We start from the raw sequence: 23699 nt of genomic DNA, 5'->3' as shown, positions 1-23699 counted from the left end.
CAGCATAGAATGTAAAATAACCGGAAAAGCTCAACCTTCTCTCTTTAAATGGTCTCAAGACGTCATCAATCAAACTAAATCATCAAAAAATAATCAGTCCCCCAAAACTCATCCTAATGGTGAGGAGCCACTGGCAGTACCTCGGGAGAGAGGCACAGCAGCGGGCGGCCTAGTGGACGTCAGGCCTGTGCGCCTGTCCTGGCTCTGCCACGACCAGCTATGTGACCTTGGGCCCGTCCTTCACTTCTCAGTGTCCAGCTCTGTTAAGTGAGTGGGTTGGATTCCTTCCAGAACCACCATCCCATAGTCCTGGGATTCAAATGATGGAGAAAATCATTCACTCTTGATTCTCCATGAGAAGAGAAATGGTCATAAAAGAAAAGTCACTCACTTTGGGTGGAAACGTGCCCAGCTGCCCCTGTGGGCATTCCATGTGCGGCCTGCACTTCTCTTTTTCCAGGAGGGTCCTCTGGACTGCCCTGGGGAGAAACTGGCCGCTAGACACTGGGCTGTGAGGCTGTCCTGAACCGGGCCCAGAGGGCTGGGGGGTCTTAACTCCACAGTGAGACGGAGGGGGAAGGAGTTTCAGTTCGTCTGTGCTGATGTCATTGTCTTTGTCTCTTTTGAATTAGCTGTACTTTTGGACCGAGACGGACAAATCCTTGGGTGGTAGATTTTGAAATGGTTATAAATAATTTGCAATTAGTTGCCTTGTCTCAATGAGAAAGGCAGGCTCACCCAGGCTTCCCATTAACCCCGGGGCGTCATCCACTGGGCAAGTGTATCACATGTGAGTGAAGCAGCCCTTCTTGGGTGAAGGAAAATAAAAATGTCTGCCTTTCAGAGGCCTCACTTCTTTAGAGCCTGGGTCCCACCTGCTTGGCCTGCAACCTGAAGTCTTAAATTCCTTGGTGTTGTTGTGAAAGAGCTCCAGGATTGGAGGTCCAAATGCCAGACCTGCCACCTCCCTGTGAATGACCATGGAAACTCTGCTGACTCTCCCATTCTTCATATGTGGATGAAGGGATATAATGGTGGCCCCCGGCCCTCCCGCTTCACTACCTGGCTCTTTTGAGATTCAGATAAGAACATCTGAATAATCTCTATGTGCATTTGAAAGCTGAAAGTTGCAAAAGTTAAGGCATCCATGTTGTTGTTTCCTCTTGCAAGGTGTAATCATAAGAATGGTGATCATGATGGCAACTGTTAATTGAGTATTTATGTGCCCAGTTCTGGGCTGAGAGCTTTATCACATTCTATTAATATCTGCACAATTACCCTATAAGTCAGTGCTTTTTCCATCTGCATTTTATAAGGTTAAGGAAATTGTCTAAGGTCACGCCGCTTGTAAGGCCTGAGTGATCCAAGGCAGCCTCTTGGGGGTGGGTGGGCCTTCCAGCCTGGTGGCTTGTTGTTTTCTAGTGGCTCGCTTTGATTTATCTAAGCCACCCAGCTGCCTGGCATCTCGAACCCAGCTGCCTGGATGCCTGGCCCTCGTCACCAGAAGGTCTGACCCAGCTGGTGTGTGTAGGGGGGGCCTGAGCAGCAGAGTTTGCTCCCCAGTGATGCTAATGTGCAGCCCGGCAGGAGAGCCGCTGTTCTAAGCACACATCGTGAAGGGTGCAGAGTAGGCTGGACTGGGCGTCAGGGCTTCTCCCCGCTCTGGACCTCAGCTCCCTGCCCTGTACAAGGAGGGGATTGGTCAGGGGCCTCCAAAGTTCTTGAACTATAAGAAGGTCATGAGCAAATCTATTATTCTTTTCCTTCTTCTGTTTTAGGCAGAATATGAAGTTACTCCAGATGAAAAACTGGGCGAAAAAGGGAAGGAAATTATGACCAAGTACCTCACCTCAAAGGTAAGAGGAGGCAGGGGAGGGCTTATCCAGGAATATGGGCCCCCAGGTCTGTGCCAGGCTGTGTGGGGAGCTGGAAGCAGCTGGTTGGTGGCTGCCCTTGGTCTCCAGAGATCCGGAGTTCTCAGCCTCCCCCAGAGAGCGCACGTGCCTGAAGGGCCAAGGCGGGGGCCCAGGCCAGGCCAGCAGGGGTGCTTCTAAGAGGTTGTTGTGGGGGGCAGGGTCCGAGGTGATTGGGAGGGAAAGGGGGTGGCTGAAGCTTGTCGGCAGATGCAATGTCAGTTGAACACGTGACAGAACGCAGTGTCCTGAAGTAGGTTCTGGAGTGCACAGAAGGGTGACAGGTCACCCTGAACCCCTCTCACAGTCATACCCACTCGTAACTCCCCCCCAGGGTCCTGGTGGCCTTGGCTCCCTGGAGCTTGTGTCTTCTTGCCCCCAACTTGACACATGAATGTTTTCTCCATCTAGTTCAGAGAGCCTGGCCTGGGCGCCTGGGGTTCTAGTCTCAGCTGTTCTACCTATGCAGTCAAGCCATGTCCCTCACTGGGCCTCAGTTTCCCTTTCTTAAAAGGGACCCACCTCCTGGAGGCCTTGAGAACCTGAGGTGAGACCTGCGTGCAAAGAGCTGTGGGTGCGTCCTGCGTCCCTGTGGGCCAGCCGTGCCATCATCTTCACCCAGGACCTGGACACTGTGGGCACCAGCCCTCCAGGAAGGGTGCTCCTCATGTGCCAAGCTGCCAGTGGACTGAGGTCACCATAGCCTGTGTAACCAGGTCCTCGCTGTCAGTCCAGCCACACACAGTGTGGCGGGGGTGGCAACACACAGGCACGCAGGTCAGGAAATGGCCCTACACCTAACTCTCCATGGGACCTTGCTTTTCCTCTCCCCGGGCCTCAGTGGTCTTTGCTGTAAAATGGGTGAGATTTAACCAGATCATCTCAAAGCGTCCCTGCAAACTGGATAATCAGAATCTATCCTCTCCAACCCCACACTGAGGGAATGGCAAGCGATTCACTAGACAAAAACCAAACAACAACGAGCAGACGGTGGGAGATGCTTCCAGGCAGGGAGAGATGTGTTGCCAACGAGACGCAGACTCCGGGATGTGACATTTAGCCCCTGAAGAAAGGCAGCCCCGGACCCACCTAAGAATATTAGTCCATCAGTTGATTCTTAATTAGCTTAATTCAAAAGGCCCCAGTTCCCTGCCACCATGGGGGCACTAACCCCCATGGCTTGTGTCAGCTGAAGGCACTGAAACGTGGATGCGTTAGCTGCTCCAGAGACAGAGGTGGGCTGTGGACAGAAGGAATCCAGGTCACGTACAGCAGCTCCTCCAGTACAGCTGGGCTGCTGAAAGCCTGCACACCCGTGAAGGCATCCAGGGTGACACGAGGGGTTCAAACCCACAGTAGCTCCTTCACCCCAGGGGGGTATAAGAACAACAGCTCACTGGCTGAGTGCCTAAGAGAGCCAGGCGTGCCTCTCTGTGATGGTTCCAGCCTCCAAGAGATGAGAGACAGATAGCCCTGTTTATAGGTGGCTCCCAGGATTGAGAGGGCATAATCTGCTGCCAGACAGGGCACAGCTGATGGACTCTTCAGCTGCTCTCTGCGAAGGCAGTTTTCATGTGGCTTGGCTTTGCCCGTCTATCTCTGGCTCTGGGCCCCCTCGGGGCTGCCCACTTCCTTGGGTTCCCTCCAGACAATGGCAGCTAATGTACTGAGGACCCACTGTGTGCAGGCGCTATCTCAGTCCTCACCGTCACCACGTGATGGGATTCTGTTGGCTCCGACGTATGGATCAGGATGGGCTGTCACTGTCCCGGGTCACACAGCTGGGATTTGAGCCCAGGTCGGGGTGACCCCAGGGCCTTGGTCTGTCCCCTGTGGTGCACTGTTTCCCACCCCCGCCCCACATGCGAGTCTGGTGGCCCAGCTGAGCTCAGTGAGGAAGAAGTGGTCTTAGCCCAGGCTCGTCGGCTCTTCCGGCCTAGCCAAGGGCTGCGGGGGGGGCTGCTTCCCTCTCTTCCCCTTTGGCCAACCTCATCCAGAAGCTTCTGCTAGAAGACCCCAAGCTGGGCCCTCCAGACTTCCCCACCCCTGCTCAGTGCTACATCCACCTCCTGGAGGGATGGGGCCCAGACTCCCCATCAGCTCAGACGGTTTTACAAGTGCCTTGGAGCCTGCCAACATTTTTTCCTTAAGTACTCCTCAGTTTTTAGAATTTAAACCACACCATATGTTATGGCCCAGGGGCCTGGGGGAGGTGGCCGAAGCGCTCCCGTGGGTCGACTGTTTTTCTACAATAAATTTTGCACTGCCTTCCCAGGCCTTCCTGTAGTCTCCCTCTCCTCAGCCTGTTTTACTTGTCAGTCCTGCAGATGCCCAGGTGCTGGGGAACAAGTGGCCGGGAGAGGGGCCAAGCTAGTGACCGAGGCTGAGCAATGGCCCTGAGGCCTTGGAACAACCCCCAGAGCCTTTGTCCCCAGGCCCAAATCATCCTTACTCTGGGCCCCCCTCGAGTTGCAGCTCCTGTGTCTTGGCTTCAAGCAGCATTTTCCAAAGGGTAGGTCATAGGACACTGGTCATTTGAGAGGCTCTGAGGAAAAACCCCACCTCTGCAGTCATTAGAGGGAGGGCAACACTGCCTCTCCCTCATTTAAAGAAAGACTCTGAGAAGTCCTGCAATAAAGACACCTGTTTCACTGCAACAAAACATTTCCCAAACTTATGTGACCATCAGACCTGCTCTTCTCTTTCAAACCCACATCCTGCTGAATCCATCTTGGGCTGCGGAACACACCCAGGGTCTTCACGACCTGGCCTCGTCCTCCTCCAACATCCTTTCTCCTGTTACCTTTCCCACAGCCCCAAACCGGGCTCTGGCCACACCTTTCCCAAGCTCGGCTTCACGTCTGTACCTCGTTGCCTTGGTTCAGGCTGTTCCCTGCAAGGCCCTTCATCTGGTAGGTGTGGCCCCCCGACTCCATCTTTCTCCCTCTGTCCCTGCTCAGCCCTACGCCTCCCGCTGCACGGAGCCTCCTGTGCCTCTGGTTAGAAGCCATGTTCCTACCTGGTGGTTTCTGAGTGTGCTGCTTTGCTGTGCTTCTCGCCCATGCAGTCAGTGCTTCCATGGCTGGTGGGGGGTCCTCAACGGCCCGCCTTACAGAGGGGGGGACAGCATATCAACGGATCAGTGGAATGCAGAGTGACAGGAGCAGTGGTGGAACTGTGCAAAGGGAAGTGGGGAGGGGGCTCGTGAGAAGCTGCCCTAGACCAGCCTGGGGGAGCTGGAGAGGCTTCTGGGAGGTGACGCTGCTGAAGTAAATCTTAACATGATAATGAGGAGGAGGAGGAGGAAGGCAGGTGCCAAGGAAAGGAAAGGAGAAGGGCCTTTCATGGGCAAAGGTCAGAGCAGCGGTTCTCACCTGGGGACATTTTGTCATCCCCCCCTCATGTGGCAGTATCTGGAGAACTTTTTGATTGACACATTTGGGAGGATGTGCTACTGGCATCTAATGGACATGGGCCGGGGACACTGCTGAACGTCCCACCATGCACAGGGCGGCCCCGTAGCAAAGAATTATGTGGCCCCCAATGTCAGTAGTGCTGAGGGGGAGAAACCCTGGTATAGAGGTGGGAACGGTGGGATGAGGCCAGTGTAGGGGTACAGGGTCCTCTGGGTGGCAGAGCCTGGAAAAGCACGTCGGGGACTTTGACACCATCTCAAAGGCAGTGGGGAGCCACGAGGGCTCTGCATGCCATTTGCTATTCAGCATGATCCCTCTGACCCCACGGAGGAGAGGGGGAGAGACTGAAGGCAGGCGCCGACGTGGGGAGCTGACGCACGAGCTGTGGGCCGGGGATGGGGAGGCAGAGGCCTTGGGGAACGTTAGGAGGAAGGAGCTCTGGGAGACGGGCAGGTGTGAGGTGTGGCGAGAACAGATGGCAGGACTCCCGAGTGACTCCCTGTCTCCGTCTTGAGTCACTGAGTGGGTGCAGGTGCCCAAGGAGGACAGAGCATAGGACGAGGGTCGTTGCTGTAAGTGGCAGGGTTATTAGCTCATTGGGCAGAGACAACAATGGCACCTGCTCTCTCTGGTGTCCCCTGCCCCAGTGCTGGACACATGGCTCTTACTCATTGCCAGTTGGTTTAAGACAATGAGGGGTCCTGGGAAGCTTCTTTCCACGGGCCCCTCACCTCTCCTGCCTCATGCCTCTTTCTGGAGAGCTGACACTTAGCTGGCTTGTGTCCCCCAGTGTCTGACTTGGTGTGTTTGCTGCAAGTCTGGCTGGAAAGTCCCTGCTCAAAGTCAAAGCTTATGCCCAGAGTCGAATTCTTGCCCGCCGTGATGATTCCCTTCAAACCTTGGCTTGAAAGCTTCCCTCCCAAGAGGCAATGTCCAGTCTTTGGACGCTGCCCAGAGTCCTGTATCAGTTGACCATAAGTGGCCAGCTTTGCTTGGGGGGCCGTTAGAAGGCACAGCCCGGGGTGGGTTCTGGGAGGGGCTGAAAGCCATGGAGATCTAACATGAAGGCACCAGAGTGCTGTGAGTGGGCAAGTTTTAGAACCAGGTACCGGGGTTGGAAGCCACACTTGGCCTCTTTTGGCTGTGTGGCCTTGGGAAAGTTACTTCACCTCTCGGTGCCACAGGTTGCTTGTCTGTTGAGTGGGCAGGGTAGTGGTGAGGGTCGTGAACGTGTGCAGAGCCCAGGAGCTGGTACATATGACATTTGCTCAGCATTTGCTGTCATCGGACATTCCCCTCTCTTGCCTGTACTTTCAAAATGAGGCTCTTGAATGAGGAAATCATCCAGACATGAACTCCAGCTGTGCAGTTGTGAGAGGCCAGGGAGGGGTCCAGAGAGCCCCCAGCCACAGAGGGCTGACCAGACAGGCCAGACTCATGAAAACGCAGTGCATTAGTCAGGACGATAAACGCCAGCAGCCACAACAAACAAGCCCAACTCTCAGGGCCTTCACACCACAGAGACTGCTTTCTTTCTCATGTACAATCTAATTGGGTTTTCAAGTCTCCTGGGTGAAACCAGGGGTCCTGGTTGCTTTGTTGGCTCCACCGTCTTGAAGATGTCATACGGTCACCACCAAAGGGGAAGAGAGAAGTGAAGGAGGCACAAGAGCTTTAATTGCCTTGGCCTGGAAGACATGTCACTTCCTCTCCCAGGCCTTTGGTCAGGAAGCCGGGGGTCTTCAGGGGGCCATGTGGAATACGGCTTCCGCCCTCCATTCTCATCTCCCCAGCTGAAAACATTGTCTGTGTGGCAGGCTAGTCTCTGGTGCTGGTGAGACAGTCACGAGAATGGCATGTCTTACCGATAGCCTCAGGCTATCAGAGAAGCTGCCCAGAAGCCCCCTGGTAGCATCAGACATATGTGCTGGGTGCTTTGGAGACCTGGGCAGCTCACTTCCAGGTTCCTGCAGATCAGAAATGATACAGGTGACAGGTGTTGGGGGGTGGGGCAGGGTTGCTCTGAGCTGGGGTGGACGGAAATATTTCTAATTGTAATAATAAATAATAATAGGTGATCCTAAAAACAGTATTACGTACCGTGGTCATTCATCGCTACGGACTTCTTTTTTAAAATACCAGCTTTATGGAAATATACTTCACATACCATAAAACTCTTTTAAAGTATACAGTTCAATGGTTTTTAAAATATCCACAGTTGTCCAGCTCTCACGATCTGATTCCAGTACATTTTATCATCCACAATAGAAACTCTGTTTCCCTTTCCTCCCAGCTCCTGGCAACCACTATCTGCTTTCTGTTTCTATGAATTTGCCTGTTTTGAACATTTCATATAAATAGAATTATATAATAAGTGGACTTTTGTGACTGACTTCTTTCACTTAGCGTGTTTTCAAGGTTCATCCGTGTTGTGACATGTAGCATATTTCATTCCTTTTTACGGCTGACTAATATTCCACTGTATGAATAAGCCACATTTTGTTTATCTTCTCATCAATTGACGGTCACTTCGGTTATTTCCACTTTTTGGCTCTAATGAATAATGCTGCTGTGAACGTTCATGGACACATTTTTGCATGGACATGTGTTTTCATTCCTCTTGGGTATATATTTAGGAATGGAATTGTGGGTCATAGGGTAACTCAATGTTGAATCATTTGAGGACCTGCCAGACTGTTTTCAAAGTGGCTGTACCATTTGTCACTCCCACCAGCAATGTACGAAGGTTCCGATCTCTACAGCCTCTCCAACACTTGACATTTTCTGTCTTTTTTATTTTATTCTTCCCAGTGGGTGTGAAGTGTTATCTCATTGTGGTTTTGATTTCCATTTCCCTAGAGACTAATGATGTTGAGCATCTTTTCATGTGCATATCGGCCATTTGCATATCTTCTTTGGAGAAATGTCTATTCAAATCCTTTGCCTGGTTTTCAAATTGGGTTGTTTTTTTGTTTTTTTTGTTTTTTATCGTCTTAATGTTGAATTTTAAAGGTTCTTTGTATGTTCTGGATGCAAGTCCCTTATCAGATATATGATTTGTAAATATTTTCTCCCATTCCGTGAGTTGTCTTTTTACTTTCTTGATGGTGTCCTTTGAAGCATAAAGATGTTAAATTTTGATGAAATTCAAACTCATTTTTGTGACTTGTTTTTCAATGATTGGTTTTTACTTTGTCTGATCTGTCCTTATAAGAAGGTCTCAGTTTTTGGGGGAACAGGTTATGTATGGTGACAAAGTAAACAAACTGGAGTACACATTAGGCCCATGGATCTGTCTTCCTCTAAAGAACCGAAGCCCAATTACCTGTTGGAAAGAGCTGTCCTTCAGGAATATTCCAGCCCTTCCCCTGGTTGACATGGCACTATCCTTAGGCCCTCTATGTCCAGCACTGCAATGGCATCTTACAGACGGGCTCTTGGATCTTCCTAGCAACTCCCCAAGATGGGTATTAGTGGACCCATTTTATAGATCAGGCAACTGAGGTTTGGGAAGGGAAGAGGCTGGTTTATATTAGTGGAGGCAGGGTTAGGACTTACGTGGAGCCCCTGAGTATCCTGCTTCAGCAGTGTTGTTTGCAGGACACCTTGCTGTCGTTCATTTGTGTGTGTGTGTGTTTTTTAACAAATTTAGTCTTTTTTACATTTTTTTTTATTGGGGAATATTGGGGAACAGTGTGTTTCTCCAGGGCCCATCAGCTCCAGGTCGTCCTTCAGTCTAGTTGTGGAGGGCGCAGCTCAGCTCCAAGTCCAGTTGCTGTTCATTGCAGGGGTTGCAGCCCACCATCCCATGTGGGAATTGAACTGGCAACCCTGTTGTTCAGAGCTCACACTCTAGCCAACTGAGCCATCCAGCCACCCCACTGTGGTTCATTTTAATTAGGCCCATGAGCAACTGTGCGAGGTCTCCAGCTTTGAGCTGCCCCCTCCCAATCACTACAGCCCGGCTGGTGGTACCAATTTCAGTGCAGTTTTACTAGGGAGTATCAGTGGAATCCAGGGGAAGCTCAGACCTGGCGAAAGTGCATGTGTGGGTTTCTTCTGACAACAAAGTGGACAAGTGCGTTGGAGCAGGCTTCTGATGCTGACAATGCCCCAGGCAGGCAGCTCTTAGAGGGCATTTCTTGCTGGAGGTCCGCTGGAAGGATATTGTTTTCTGGGTCCCTCCAGAGAGGATGCTTCTTTGTTTCTATAAACAATGATAGGGTAAGACAGGGAAGTTTGTTCTTGTTTAGGGGGAAATTACCCATCAGCCCGAGTTCCTGCACAAAAGAAACCTATTCCTAATGCTTGTTTTGCGCTCCAGAAAACATCCACCTTTTAAAAAGTAAAGAGTTTGAATGAAAGGAAATAATTCTAAGTTCCTCTTTCTTTCTACCCCCCCACCCCCCACAGCGCCACTTCTGTGGTGCCTTCCCTGTCCCACCCCGGGAGTCTGCGCTCGCCAGGCAGTCTGGCTTCTTAGCAGGGGATAGCCTCGGGGGCGGTCAATAGCTTCTGTCCTTGTCCCCAGGTTCACATGGAACCCCACTTCTGCCATTTCATAGCTGTGCCTCTTTGGGGCCTCAGTTTCCCCATCTGAGTATGGGGATGATGACGGTGGTGCTCAAATGGGCTTGTGGACTTCAGTCATTCTCAAAGCACCTTCACAGTTTTGGCTACATCTGCAGGCCCCCTAACAATTATTTATATAACATTTTTCTTTAAATTAACTCATCTGTTAACTTTAAATGAGCTTTAAGAGGAAACTTTGTATCAGGAACATGTCTGGAAAACTAGCATTGATTTGTCATACATAAAGATAAGTGGAAAGATTGACACTGAATTCTAGCTAGATAGTCTTGGCCTACCTGAGGCTCTGAGCCTGAAGCCTCCTTCCTCTTTGTTTGAAGGAGATTCGTGAATATTAGAGACGTGTGAGCAAGATTGTAACATTGTAACACCACACGCAGGCTTTCTACTTGAGGGTAGGAGGCTTGAAGGAGAATCGAAAAGGGACCACCGTTTTCACTGAGTGATTAATATGATTAAAGTGTGTCTCTGTACCTCCTAAAACCACCTACCTCATCAGTTTTGGGAAAATGCTGGGCTAACTACTTCCCAGCTATGATGCATTTTATAAATGCTGGCTTGTTGGAAGAGACAGAGTGACAGAGCAAAGAGCACTGGACTAGGAGTCAGGCTTATTCCCAATCTCCCTTCCTGGATCTGTGGCCTTGGGAGGAGCTGACATGGAGTCCACTTAACCATCTAACCAACTCTTGGTCTCCAGGGCAGCCCATGGCATGGAATATGGGTGGCTTGAGCAAATCCCTCCTTTACAATAGCTTGCCCCATCTTCTGTGGGGCTTGGGCTTCCAGCCAGTGGCCCTGGACCCAGCTTTTCCTCTCTGCAAAGATTGCTTGGCCCTCGTCTGTCTCCCAGCACCCAGAGCAGCGTCTTCATCCTGTTGATGAATCTGGTGAGCTTGAAGTCCATGTTCCCTTCAGCTTGTCCTGCGCTGGGCTGGAGGGGCAGCTGGGCCATGCCCCTGGCTTCTCCTACTTTCCACCATAACACTGCAAGAGGACCCAAGGGTGGAAGAGGACTGAAAAGAAAACTTGAGAAAGGAACTTCCTGGAGTTTTCTGAAGCCACAGTGGGGGAGTGGAGGGGCTGGACCTCTTCCTCTTCCATTTTTGGGAGCAGCAGACAGAGGAAATCAAAACAAAGCCACATTTGTGCTCACTAGCTGTCCTGGGGCGAGACAGAAGGGAGCTAGCATTTATTGAGCAATTACTGTATGCCTGGAACTTCATGTTTCACATTTAACTCAGTCCTCATAATAACCAGCTGAAAGGTTGAGAAACGGGGGCTAAGAGAGGTTAAGTAATTGCCCAAGAACACCCAGTAGGGCCAGAGCAGGGACTTGAAGCCAGGCCTGTCGTCTTCCCATCCCCTCCCAGCCAGATGTCCCCTCGCCCTGGGCCTCACCATGGGTAGAGGGAGGAAGTTGGTCTGGGTGTTGCCCTTCCACTCTAACCACCTATAGTAATGATAAAATTCAGTCCCAGAAACAGCTCTTACTATGTGCCAAGGACTCTGTTGAGGGCTTTAAATAACTCGATCTGCACATCTACCCCCTGGATTGTTGTCTCCGTTTTAAAGGTGAGGAGAAGACACAGAGAGGTTAAGTAACTTGCTCTCCTAAGGTAGCCTAGCCTGGCTCCCTACCGCTCGCATCTCTTCTTGCTGAGGGTTTGTTACTGTCCCAGGAGCACTCGCCAGGGAGCCGGGGTGCTGATGGAGGGCAGCAGGGCCTGCCAGGGCTCCTGAGTCGTTTCCAGTTCGCCCCGGAGCCCAGCAGCTGCCTTGCTCCCCAGGGACCACCCCTGCTGTTCTAGCTTTCCTCTGAATTGGGGCTGGGCCTCCAGAAGTCCAGGTCCATTGGAAGAGGACCCGAGAGCTCATCCTTGAGGAGTTTTCCTCCAGTTCACCCCAAAAGAAGGAGGACAGCACCTAGGGTTGGCTGCAGCACCCAGGGGAATCTCAGGGGCCATCCAGTCCACAATATCTGCTATAATTGAGCGGCCTGAGGGCCAGGCCCCCCGTTTGCCTCCCTCCATCTCCCCAGGCCCTGGCTTTGAGAAGAACACTTATGGCTCCATGGAACCCAGTTTTAAAAACATGGAGTTAAGCCAAACTTGTCATTTCGTAGATGAGGGAACTGAGGCCCAAAGAGGGGCTGGACCCCCTCTCCCCACCACCTCCCCAGGATCACATGGCTCGGAGGAGACTGGAATGCTCCTCGTTGGGCTTTCCACAACTTTGTGCTACAAGCTTGGAGAGAAGGCACCAGAAGGCATGCTTCCTGACTCGGCTCTCAGGTTCCCACCATGGCTGGCCTGTAACTGGGCTCGAACTCCTCTGGGGCACTTCTTCCTGGGCCCGTCCATCTGTGTCAGATACTGAGCCCTGTGTCGTGTCCGAGCAGAGCAGAGAGGGCTGCGGCTCCACCATTTGAACATCCGTGCTTTTTAAACGGAGACACCCTTGAAGGAAGGGGTAGCACTGTCATGAACCCTTTCCCACTCCTTTACTAAGGGTGGGTTTTAATGGGGGAGATGGGGCAACATAACATTAATTTAGCACCTACTGTATACTATGTGCTTTACTTCTTTATTTCATCCCATATTCATGACAGTTCTGTGTAGTAGACACAATTGTCCCCTTTTTTACCCTGGGCAAAGTTCCTTAGTAGAGAGTGAATCTGGGAGAATTGAAAACAGGGAGTCAAACAGATACTCGTATGCAAATGTCCACACCAGCATTATTCACAGTGGCCAAAAAGTAGAAATGACCCAAGTGTCCATGAAGAGATGAATGGATAAACAGAATGTGGTCTATGCATGCAATGGAATGTTATTATTTATAGCCAGACATAGGAATGGAGTTCTGACACCTGCTACTACACAGATAAACCTTGCAAACATGATGCTAAGTGAAAGAAAGCAGACACGACAGACCACAGATTGTATGATTCCACTTATAGGAAATGTCCAGAATAAGCAAATCCATTGAGACAGAAAGTTAATTAGTGTTTACCAGGGGCTGGTGGGAGGGAGGTAATGGGGAGTTATTGCTTTATGGGTATAGTGTTTCTGTTTGAGACAATGAAAAAAATTTGGAAAAAGATGGTAGGATGGCTGACATTATGAATGTAATCAATGTACCCTGAATTGTGCCTTTAAAATGGTTACAATGGCAATGTACAGGGGGTGCCAAAAAATGTATACAAGTGGACACTTTGGTCAACATTGCTCAAGCAGTAGTTCACCGTAAACAAAAGTGTCTGAATGCTTTTTTTTTTTTTTTTTGAGCACCTCTTGTAATTGCAGAAGTCAAAAGTGACTTGTATTCATCTTTTGTTATCGGTATATATTGAGTATTACAATTTTAATACAGTTTTCCTTTCTTAAAATGTATATACATTTTTTGGCATCCTCTGTATATTTTATCATCATGAAAGAAAAACAACAAAAAAAGAGTGAATCTGAGATATAACCCCGCTCTTTCTGATTCCAGTATCCGTAGTCTTTCTCCTCCACTGTCTTATCTTCTCAAAACTTAGCCAAAGACAAAATTCCCCCCCACCATCCCAGGTGTCCATGGATGAGGGGGTCCAGGAGGGCAGGTGGGCCAAACTGAGGATGTACATTCTGCCCCTGTCCAGCTACTGGCCCTGAACCTGGGAATTAACTTTCACTTTGCACTGTGTCCTCAGCATTCTCCTGTCACAGTCTCTCTACACAGCATTTTTAATGACTGTAATTGTCCTTCAAATAGACATACTTTATTTCCTCCCCCAACCTTTCCTGAGAAACAGATGCTCTTTGCCCAAAGCCTGATTTCTTTCCTGCTCCTCCTGAGGTCCTTGAGACTGATGTGCCAGCTGGGGCTCCTCACAGCAGGCCCAAGTATGCCCGTCTGGGTCCCTTTTCCTTTCTCGTGACCTTCCAGGTCAGGAAGTAGGATGTTCCTTTCATGCTGGCGGAGCAGCTCTGCCTCCGACTCCCTGTTCCCCCGTGTATGTAGAGTATTTCCTGCCCAGAGTTCTTCTCTTTAGAGTGGCTGGATACAGAGAGCTCAGCCGTAGGCTTTCTGAAGAACATCTCCCTCCCCCAAGCTCTGCCCTGGGTGGGTGGTGACGCTGGTCTCTGCGGTGCTTGCGCTGGGCTGACTCCCCGTGTGGAGCAGGTGGGCTTTAGGCAGGGAAGTGACACCATGGTGATGGGGTACATTGATTTCCCTGGATCTTAGGAGATTCCTGCCCCTCCTTCACTCCTAAGCCCGGGGAATGAAATCCTCACCAGAGAAAAATCTTCCAAGGCCAAGATATTTCCAACACAGTTTCAAAGTGAAGCCGGTTTGGAAGCTGTGGAATGGGAGGGTGTTCTGGAAGATGGAAAGTTGGCTCGCAGGGCCCTTGCCTCTCACGCACAAGGAATGAGGGACACTCCCCGCCGTGAGCATTCTGCACCCCAGCCGTTCAGACCCAGGTTCCACTCGACAATTACCTGCACGTGGCTGCATTGCCCCAGAGCAGAGTTGGCTGGATTCAAGCCACTTGCCAGGAAAAACCCCCACTCTCGGGGTCCCCAAGAGCCAGCTCGCAGCATATGTAAACAATGCGTCATCTCCCATCATGCACTTTGGGCCCATAGGTCATGACCGGGATTATCGAATTGACAGAGCCCGGCTGGCCCCTCAGTCCACCTCCAGGCATATTTCATTTTGTTAATTATCATTTTTTCGCTTTTGACGTAAGGAGTCAAGCGCTCGGGCAGGGTTGCTTGTGTATTTTCCTTTCTTTCTCATTAAAGTTGCCCAGCTCTCAGGCCCCTGGCTAAATTCTGCCAATGTTTAGAAACATCCTCTCACTTCCTGACTTCTAAAAATCCTTCATCCTGATTTCTGCGAAGCCCTTGAATAGCAAAGAAATATGGGTCAAGATCTGTTAGGCCCCAATCTGCTTTTCTCTTCTTGAAGGGTTGTGGCTATTTCTCAAGAGCTGTGGTTCTGTACTTTGCTGACCCAGGGTCCGTGACACCTTGTGACCTGGGGTGACCAGGTCAGCAGGGGAACCATCAGAAAAGGCTGGAACCCCCTCCCTCAGAGCACTTCCTGGCCTCGTGGCCCCTCCTTCTCTTGATGTTCACTCTGAGCCTGCTGTGGGATGGAGGTTCTCAAAGGCAATCCTGCCATATTAAGTTTGTCCAGAGAAGTGTCTTTGCCATAGGGAAAAATCGATTCTTTCGGAGCCTTGCCCTTCTCAGTACTTCCCAGTGTGAAAATGCCAGGTTGAAGGAAGGAAGGGCCCTTCTCATTGCCTAGCCAAACCCCCTTCCTCCTTTGGGCCTTGGTCAAACCCCACCTCCGTCTGATACAACCACCTCCCTGAGCTCTCCCTCCTGCGGGCTGGTCGGCTGCAGCCCACCTGGCCGCCCTTGGTCCCCATCAGCCTTGAACTCCTGCCATTGACCGAGTGAGTGGTTGATGAGGTCGCTCGGGTGCAGCTCCTGACCTGGGCACAGAATGGACACTCGGGGAACCCCTGTGACTGACAGACTGAATCAGCTCAGACCCCAGCTGGAGAAGCAACAATCTCCTTGATTTCTGACCAGTCACAGCAGTAGCACCACCTCTAGCTCCGCTTGCTCCCATCCCTTCTAAGGTCTTCCCGGCCTGGCAGAGTGAGCAGCCATTCTCAGGGTCACCCCCAAATTAATGCAAGAGGTCGTTGCCCAAAGAGTTAAGGAGATTTCCAGGGTGGTCGCAGGTATAACGGAATTGTGGGCATTACAGAAGCCCCGGGGCTGCTTCCCAATACAGTGCCAGGGCGTTGGCCTTCCTCACCTCCTCCTCCAACCGTGAGGAGCCCTGAGGGTCCCGTGAGCCCCTTGGACTCGTCTTTGGCTGTTCATCGCGGAAGATAACGGTGCAGGTCAGGCTCCATCTTCCTAAGGGTTGGTGGCATCAGGCAGGAGGTGGACTCCTGGGTGTCCCTCTGGAGAAGGCCCCCTTGAGACTGAGTGCTGTTGGAGACAAGGGAAGATCTGGGTTTTGTGGGGGCTGAAGCTTAAATAACTTGGGGAGTGTTCTCTTAGAACAGAACATTAGGTACAAAAGCGAGTCTTCCCTGAGAATGGGAAAAGAAATCATAACAAATGACAGGAGCCTTGGAGATTCAGGTCCTTTTCATCTGCGATCTCAAGGTACCTGAGGTGCTTCTGTAGAAATGCTTCCCCCGTGAAACCTCCCACCTAGAACACTTGTAGCTCGCAGGACTGCAGGGAAAAGGCCCCAAAGCTTAAACTTCCTCTGCTTCAGGGTAAGTCACTTCTGGTGGAGACCAGGCCCACCCCAATGGAAGCGGTGAACGTCACCTTCCCTTAGAACTTAAAGGAGGCCCAGTGAGTTCCTGAGGGGGAGACTGGTCGTTTTTCTGGCTTCTGCCCCAAGGACCCCCGCTACCAGCTGCCTGTCTAGCCGTGTGGACCTGCCCAATGGGGCTGCATCCGGCACATTGCTTAGACCATGCAGTCTCCCCATCAAGGCTGACCATGCAGACACTGGGGGGGAGTTGGGCTTTTTCCGCCAAGAGCTGCAGGATATAGACATCAGGCCCCGCTTGGAGGGAGCTGTGGCCCCACAGCACTTCGCTCATGAGCATTTGGCTGGATGGATTTCTTTTTCCCCAGTGAGAAAGAAAACAAAACCCTGCCTTTTTTCTTTGGTTCTGGTCTTGTTTGGGGCTCGTGCCTACTGCCTGGCTGTGTACAGAGAGAGGAACTATCCCAGACGGGCACACGGCGGTGGCTTTTCCACATGGCACTGAAGGTTTTGATTAAAAAGGTGGAAGAATGGTGCTTTTTCTTCCTGTCAGCCAGACCTTAAATCAACCCTCTAGTGAGGAAATGCTGTCCAAGGCTGCCGTTCAGTAAACTGTCCTTTGTCTTCTGGTTGTGATTGTACAAGCAGGTTTCATTTCAAGCCAGGATTTAGGGTTGGAGGGAGGCCCCCTCTGTCCCCCTCCTACCAGCCGTGCTATCTTTACTGAGTTCTCATTCCGGGAGTCAAGCGAGCCGGCCTCAGTTATTTCATGGAGCTTGGAAACAGCCACCTTGAGGGTGGGAAGAGAAAAGCGAGGAGAGAAAGGAAGCCCTGGTGGGTTAGGTAGCATCTGGAAGTTACTTCTGGTTACCTGGCCCAACTCCTGTTTTACAGATGGTGAACTAGTCTTGGCAGCAAGTAGCACGTACTTAACCCAGTTGCTCAAACAAAAGAGGGACTCGTTGGAAGGGAGGGGGATATGATGAAATGAAACTGTGAGAGAGACATGGCTGTACCTGGGCCGAGGAGTCCCTGGCACAAGGATGCTTTTCCCAAGGTCGATTCTAGGTTCTCTCCCCGCTGGCCATCCCAAGCCTCCAGCCCACCGTTTCTGCCCGAGATAGGCGTTCCAACAGGTTATAACTAAGAAACTCCCAAAGAACTCTGATTGGCCCACTTGTCCAAAGGCAGGGGTAGACCAGATGACCTCATGAAGGTGCTTCTGACAGACAGACGTCTTTGTTCTCTTCCTCCCTCTTTCCTGCTATGAATGCACATGTGTACACACACATTTATGCCACACATATACTGACTACCTTCTATGTGCCGGGAATATCATCTGTTCATTTCAGCAAAGAGGGGTTGAGAGATTACAGATTTTGGAGTCTGGATTTGAATCTCAGACCCACCATTTACTATTCGGTCTACAAGCATGTGTGGCATATGCTAGCTGCTCACCAAATACTGTGCTGGATGCTGATGAGACAGGAATGAACACTCCCACCCTTCAAAGAGTTCTCTGAGGCTCACTTTCCACATCTGTGACCCTGGGACAACAAGCTTCTCCTTAGGGCATTGTTCTGGAGAGCAGCAGAAGTTTAAATGTGGAGAAACTCACGTCAAGGGGCCAATGACTGTCAGGCCAACCCCTTCTTCCAGGAGCCCACAACGAGCCTCTTTCCCGCCCCTGCCCCCGCCCATGGCCAGGCCCTGGCGGCTTCCCGTCACTGACGCAGATCCCCTTGTGAAGGGTCAAGGGGCCGCTGTGGAAGTGTCCCTCCCCCTCCTGTCCTGGAGGAGAAATGGGGGGTGGGCCCCCAAGGTAGCTGCCTCCACTGGGTGGGAGGGCAACCCCCTGTTATTTGGAAGGAAGGGGACCCCATGGAACCCCTTTCTTCCAGAGTGTCTTGTCCTGCTCTGCTTTTCCTGAAAGCTAGGTCTGTCCACATTGGGAAATTGCTGGAGTCAAGCGAGCTGGCCTTTCACTTGATCATAATAGTTTACATGGGGAATGTCAGCTGCCCACATGTGAAAATATACATCATCATTAAGCCCTAAGTGCTTGCGTCTGGAGATAAAGCGGCCAGTCTCCTGGACTGACCTTTTGTTCACTGATGGAACCACTGCTAATGAGCACTGAGCCCGTTGGTGGGATGTTTTCATATGTTGAAGCAAAGCGTATGTTGGCCATTAGCCTGTGGGGGGTGGGGGCGGTACGTTGACGGCACTATACAAACAGCATTTGCCAAAACACGTAGCGCCCACTGCACCTCATTATCCAGCCTTGTTCTTCAAGGCCAAAGTCATATCCTCCTCAAACTATCCGAGAAGGACTCTGGCATCTTTTAGAGGACACGATGGGGCTTAGGGAAGAGCCTCTCTGACCAGATTGCCTGGGTTTGAATCCTATCTTTACTCCCATGTGACCTTGAGCAAGTTATTTCACTTTTCTGAGTCTATTTCTGCATCTGTAAAATGCAGATTGTAATAATAAAACCTCCCTTGAGAGGATTAAAAAGGGTTATCCCATGTAGAGCACCTAGGACTTAATATGTAGTAGGTGCTCAGGAAATGGCAGTGATGATGATGATGGTGATGATGGTGACAGTCGTCACTGGGAGGTGGGGTTGGTGGAAGGTCCTGCCTGCTCAGAGAATCATCTTGGATGAGGTTGTATTGGAAGGGGGTCCTGAAGACTGGGTGACTTTTGGACGTGCCATGATGGGGCACGAAGAGCTCCTTCTAAAGGAAAGAGCAAAGGCCCAGTGGCCGGAAAGCCAGAGCTTGCTCAGGAAACAGCGAGTGTAGCGTGAGATCACCCACGAGCAGAAGGCAGGAAGGGGCAGCTGGTCGAGAAGGGTGTTTGGGGCCAGGCCCAAGAAGGCAGTGGACTTGGTCCTTTGGCAGTGGAGACCACCTGTGCTGTGTGGTGTAAGTGGTGTAAGTGGTAACAGAGAGCTGTGAGGGGCCTACTGATAGTCCAGGCAAGAGAAGAGAATTCTTGAAACCGGGCATTGAGGTGGCGATGGAGAGGACAGGTGGGTGGGAGAGATACCAGGGCTAAGATTGCCGTGTGTGCATGTTCCCATCTGTGAAATGGGGACAAGCTGGTTTTGAGTGGGACCAATGAAGGCAGAGCTAAGTCCTTCCCCTAGAGCTGGCCCAGAACAGCTGACAGAGCCCATGCAGCTCAGATTCATTACTGCTCTGAAGCCTGCCATGGAGCCCTGCTGTGTGTTGGTCCTGGCTCCAGCATGGGCCAGCAGGGTGACCTTGGAGGAGTCCCTTCCCTTCTTGGTCCATTCTCTCAGTTCCCCATCTGTACCATGAATGCATTGAATCAGCTGGGCCCAGGAGAGTCCTGTGATCACAATGCCTCCTCCTCCTGTTCCATCGTGGGTCCTGCATCTCTGAACAAGTAGAGGGTGTGTGTTTCTAGAAGGCTCCGAGGGTGACATGATGGGTTCTGTCTTCAGGATTATCGATGGCTACAGAGGAGGAGTGGGAGGTGGTTCTGAAGAGCCTTTCATGGCCCAACTGTGTGCCTCCATCCCTGGCTGCCTCCAAGGGCACCAGCCACATACAGTCGATCACATTTCCACATTGACATCTTCAAACCAGCAACTTTGAAGCTGGGAGATGCTTTGGGAAACGGGTCCTCAGACATGTGGAGTTAGTTTCTCACTGATGCAGGAAATGATGTCCCTTCCTCCTGCCAGTCATCAATCACAGTGCAGAGGGGACAGCAAGGCCCAGAGAGAGCAGGTACAGCAACTGGGGCAGCTGATGGCAGGGCCCTCACAATGCCGCCCTCGGGGCTGGGAGAACCAGCCTCGCAAGAGACATCGGCACGTGCTTAGTCCTGCTTAGTTAGCGTTGTCTGGATGAGTCCTTCTCCCCCTGAGCAGCACCCCCATACTCCCCACTCAGTCCAGCCTCCAGGTCTCTGCCGGTTCTGTCCCCTCCACCTGGTACATCCGACTTCTCTCATCTTCCCTCTCCAGAGCTCCCGCCAAAACCAATCTCTCATTCCCCCCCACCCCTCAACTGTTATTGCAAAGGCCGCAGTCCTCAGGTCTGCGATGAATCACTTGATCATTATTTCCCGTGTGCCACCTGGCCTCCCTGCTCTTAGAGGCCTGGGGGCTGGGGATGCTGGTCTACCCGGGGTTGGTTGCACAGGGAGGCACAGACACCAAGGGCGCAACAGCGCCACCTTGTGGACTCACGGCCAGGCTGGCTGAGACTGGATGACCTGGCCAGTACTGGCAGAGCCCACTGGGGTTGGGCTGTAGGCCTGCCTGGGGCTTCAGTCCTTCTCGCTGTGAAATCACGGAGGTTGGATGCTGGAGAATCCCAGGGAGGCAGAGCCCTGAGAGTGGTGGGTGATCAGCATATGCTTCCCGATTGAGAGCTAAGTAAAGCATTTGTGGGGTGGCTTCGTGCCCAAGCCAGGCCAATGTCTTTTCTACCACCATCCATTCCTCACCAGCCTGCTCAGTCCCTGAAATACCCCAGATTGTCCTGCTTCAGGTTAAGCACAGAAGGCCTTTGTGAAGCTGCAGTTATGACCCAGGAGGGGTGAGCCCTTGAGCAATTGCAGCCCCAAGGGGTGCTGTAAACCACTGCCTATGCTCACTCCAAAGCCATCGCCACGCAAATGCAGCTTCAGGACTAGTCCTTAGGTTTTCAGTCCAACCAGACTGTCCCCCCACCAACATCTATCATCTCCTCTTTAGAAGTCCTGAGACTCCAGGGCAGGGGTGTCCAAACTGCGGCCCGCGGGCCAACTGCGGCCCGCAATCCATTTTTAATTGGCCCGCAGCAAATTCCAAAAATATATTTAGTTTACTTAAAATAAACCAAGTGAGGCAATTCGTACTTCACCTCTAGTGAGTGGCCCGGCTGTTTGTGTATTTTACCGCATATGGCCCTTGGTAAAAAATGTTGAAAAAAGTTTGGACATCCCTGCTCCAGGGTATTGAAAGGAGTTCATCAACACTGTGCCTGAATATTGTGATGTTTTTCATTTTGATGGAGCAGAGGATGAGAGAGGTATGCGCTAGGCCATACATCCAAGTTTAGGGTCACAGGTAGTGCAGGCAGCTTGGGGACACTGAGATCGTAATAGGGGCATGGAGATAAAAGGGGCCAGAGGGGATTAGAGAAGAGTGAAGGTACAAAGCCCACTGGGTCCCCTCCATCCGTGCCAGGGGCATCCCAGCCATAGCTCTCCGGAGCCCTCGGTGCAGTGAGGTTGCCATTGCTGTCCAGAGCCCACCTGGCCCGGAAGATATGCCCCCCTTTCCTCAGCCTCCTCATAGGCCCCTGGGACCAAAAGAGATTAACTTCCTGGAAAGAGATCTGAAACTGCATGAAATTCTGCTTTCAAGCTGCAGGGGGTGGATTGTGGTTGCTGGAACCCCAGAGTCCTGTGAACATCTGGGGGCCCTTTTTCTTACGTGGGTCAGACGTTACATACAGCCCAGGCAGAACCTTCCTAATGGTCTCCCTTTGAAATTGACTTCTCTGACAGGAAGGGGAAGGACCAGACACCCTCTGAGTCCATCAGTGCAAATAGCGAATGTCCCACTGAAATGCCCCTTTGAGCAGCGCTCAGCTCACTCTCCTGGCAGGTCTGGGTTTCACTTTCCAACTTAAACTGGCCAACGGCGTCTTACTCCCTTCTCCTTGGCAAAGGTGTCACTCTCTGGAGTCACTTGAAAGGGGGTTTGGTTGGAATCGCTTAGTCTCTTCATGTCAAGTCAGAGACTGAGTTTGAACCCATGGTCGTTAAACTAAATGCATTATTACCTCCTTGTTAACTCTCATTAGGGCTTTGACCGGTGGGCAGTGTCCCCAGAGCCCTCCTGCCAGCCAACCCCAAGGAATGGGACGGTGCGACTTCATACACACAGCTGGGTCACCTCCAGTCCCGGGACAGTCCTGCCATCTGCTTAGGAGCAAGGGGAGGGTGGCTGAGCAGGGAGCCCTTCAGGTGGGCGGGCCTAGGAGGGGTGAGGGGTCTGCAGCCAGATTCGCTTTGCTTCTGACCCCGTCCTGCGGGAGCCTTTCCCAGTGAGACCCTCCCATAAGCATCTCCCCTTCCCTGAGCCCAGTGGCTCATGGCCCTGAGCTATGGCATCTTCCATGTAAGCTCCACCTGCCTCAGCTGGAGGGCCGCAGTGTTCTGTCAGCAGAGCTAAGGTTACGTACGTCTCAGGGGCCTCCTGGGAGGTGGGGAGTGAGGGGACTACAGGTGGCCAAGACACCCCACCACCTCCAACTCATCCTTGACCCACTCACCCTGGGTTCAAATCCCCTCTCTGCCTCTTACTGTCCGGGTGACCTTGGGCAAATGACTTTACCTTTCTGATCCTTGGTTTCCTCATCTGCGAAGTGATTCGTCTGCCTCACAGAGCGTCATAATAGTGTCTACCTCACAGAGCCACAATGGAGACTGAGTGAAAAAATGCATATGAGGCATTCCACATGGCGCCCGGCCAGAGGTGGCCTCAATATAAGTAAACTATTGTTACCCATTATATTATTTCTATTTGTTTTAGACATCGAGTCTATAAGATAAATTGCATGCAGAGAAGGAGAAAAGAAGCTTGCTGCTAAAAATATGTATATATCGTTTGAGAACCACGGAGTTCCAACCAGCCCATTTTATACATCACCACATACAGCCAAGAGATGCAAAAGCACTTTTCTGTTATGATAGAAATTTATCTCATTTATGTCCCATTGGAGAAAAAGTGCTTTGCCGTCAAGGACCGCACTGGCTTCACCTTTTAAATTCCCCGACCTGACTCGACCCGACCCCCAGCCCGCTGTACCCAGTACCAGGCTGGGCCCACTGTGGGTAAGGGTGGGTCCTCCCTGGGTCATCTGATGGCCACAGGTGGTATATGTGAGTGCACAGCCCTGGTGCCTCTTCCGAAGTCCACGAAATGGCTGTTTCTCCCTGTGGCCCATCCACCCAGCATCTCTATTTGGTCTTTGCTGACTCACCCCAGGTTCAAGCCGTATCCTGGCACAACACATTGTTTTATGTCCCTCATTAACAAATAAATGGTGGGCACCAGTTCTGTACCAGCCCCTGGGCCCTGCCAACCAAGTTTGCGCCAGCCATCACCTCTCCTCCTGAAGCACATTTGCCCACAGCCTCAAGGTTTCTTCCAATACTTGATTGCCCTGAAGTAGCCTGGGGTTACTGATCTCTAGGAGACTCAGATGCCAGAATTCCCGGGAAAGTTCCCCAAGTCTTAGAAGCAAGAAAACTCCTAACCATCAATTCCCAAGTTTTGAAGGACCCATCAGGCATCTCGAGCAGCTCTTTCCTGTTACCAAGGAGAACATGGAGGCCCAAAATGGCCAAGGGCAGAGGGTGGGCCAGAGTGGAGGGCTCCCACCTCTCGGTTCAGCATCTTTTCTGTGAAAGGAGCAGCAGGAGCTCCAGAAACCAGCACTGCAA

The 23699-nt window shown here is 51.5% G+C and overlaps 1 protein-coding gene across 2 annotated transcripts in view; it reads left to right on the top strand.

Moving 5' to 3' along the window:
* GRK5 (G protein-coupled receptor kinase 5) overlaps window positions 1-23699 on the top strand; it is a 197634-nt gene that overhangs the window by 144384 nt on the left and 29551 nt on the right. For both annotated transcript variants that reach the window (XM_019725274.2, XM_074338979.1), the window contains exon 4: window positions 1779-1856. In XM_019725274.2, coding sequence (XP_019580833.1) covers window positions 1779-1856 — 78 coding nt within the window. The remainder of the gene's footprint in view (window positions 1-1778; window positions 1857-23699) is intronic.

This window comes from Rhinolophus sinicus, linkage group LG07 (assembly GCF_036562045.2).
Source record: "Rhinolophus sinicus isolate RSC01 linkage group LG07, ASM3656204v1, whole genome shotgun sequence".
Taxonomy (NCBI): Eukaryota; Metazoa; Chordata; class Mammalia; order Chiroptera; family Rhinolophidae; genus Rhinolophus; species Rhinolophus sinicus.
Note: the sequence above shows the minus strand (reverse complement) of the source record. Positions and strands in the feature narration are given on the sequence as shown.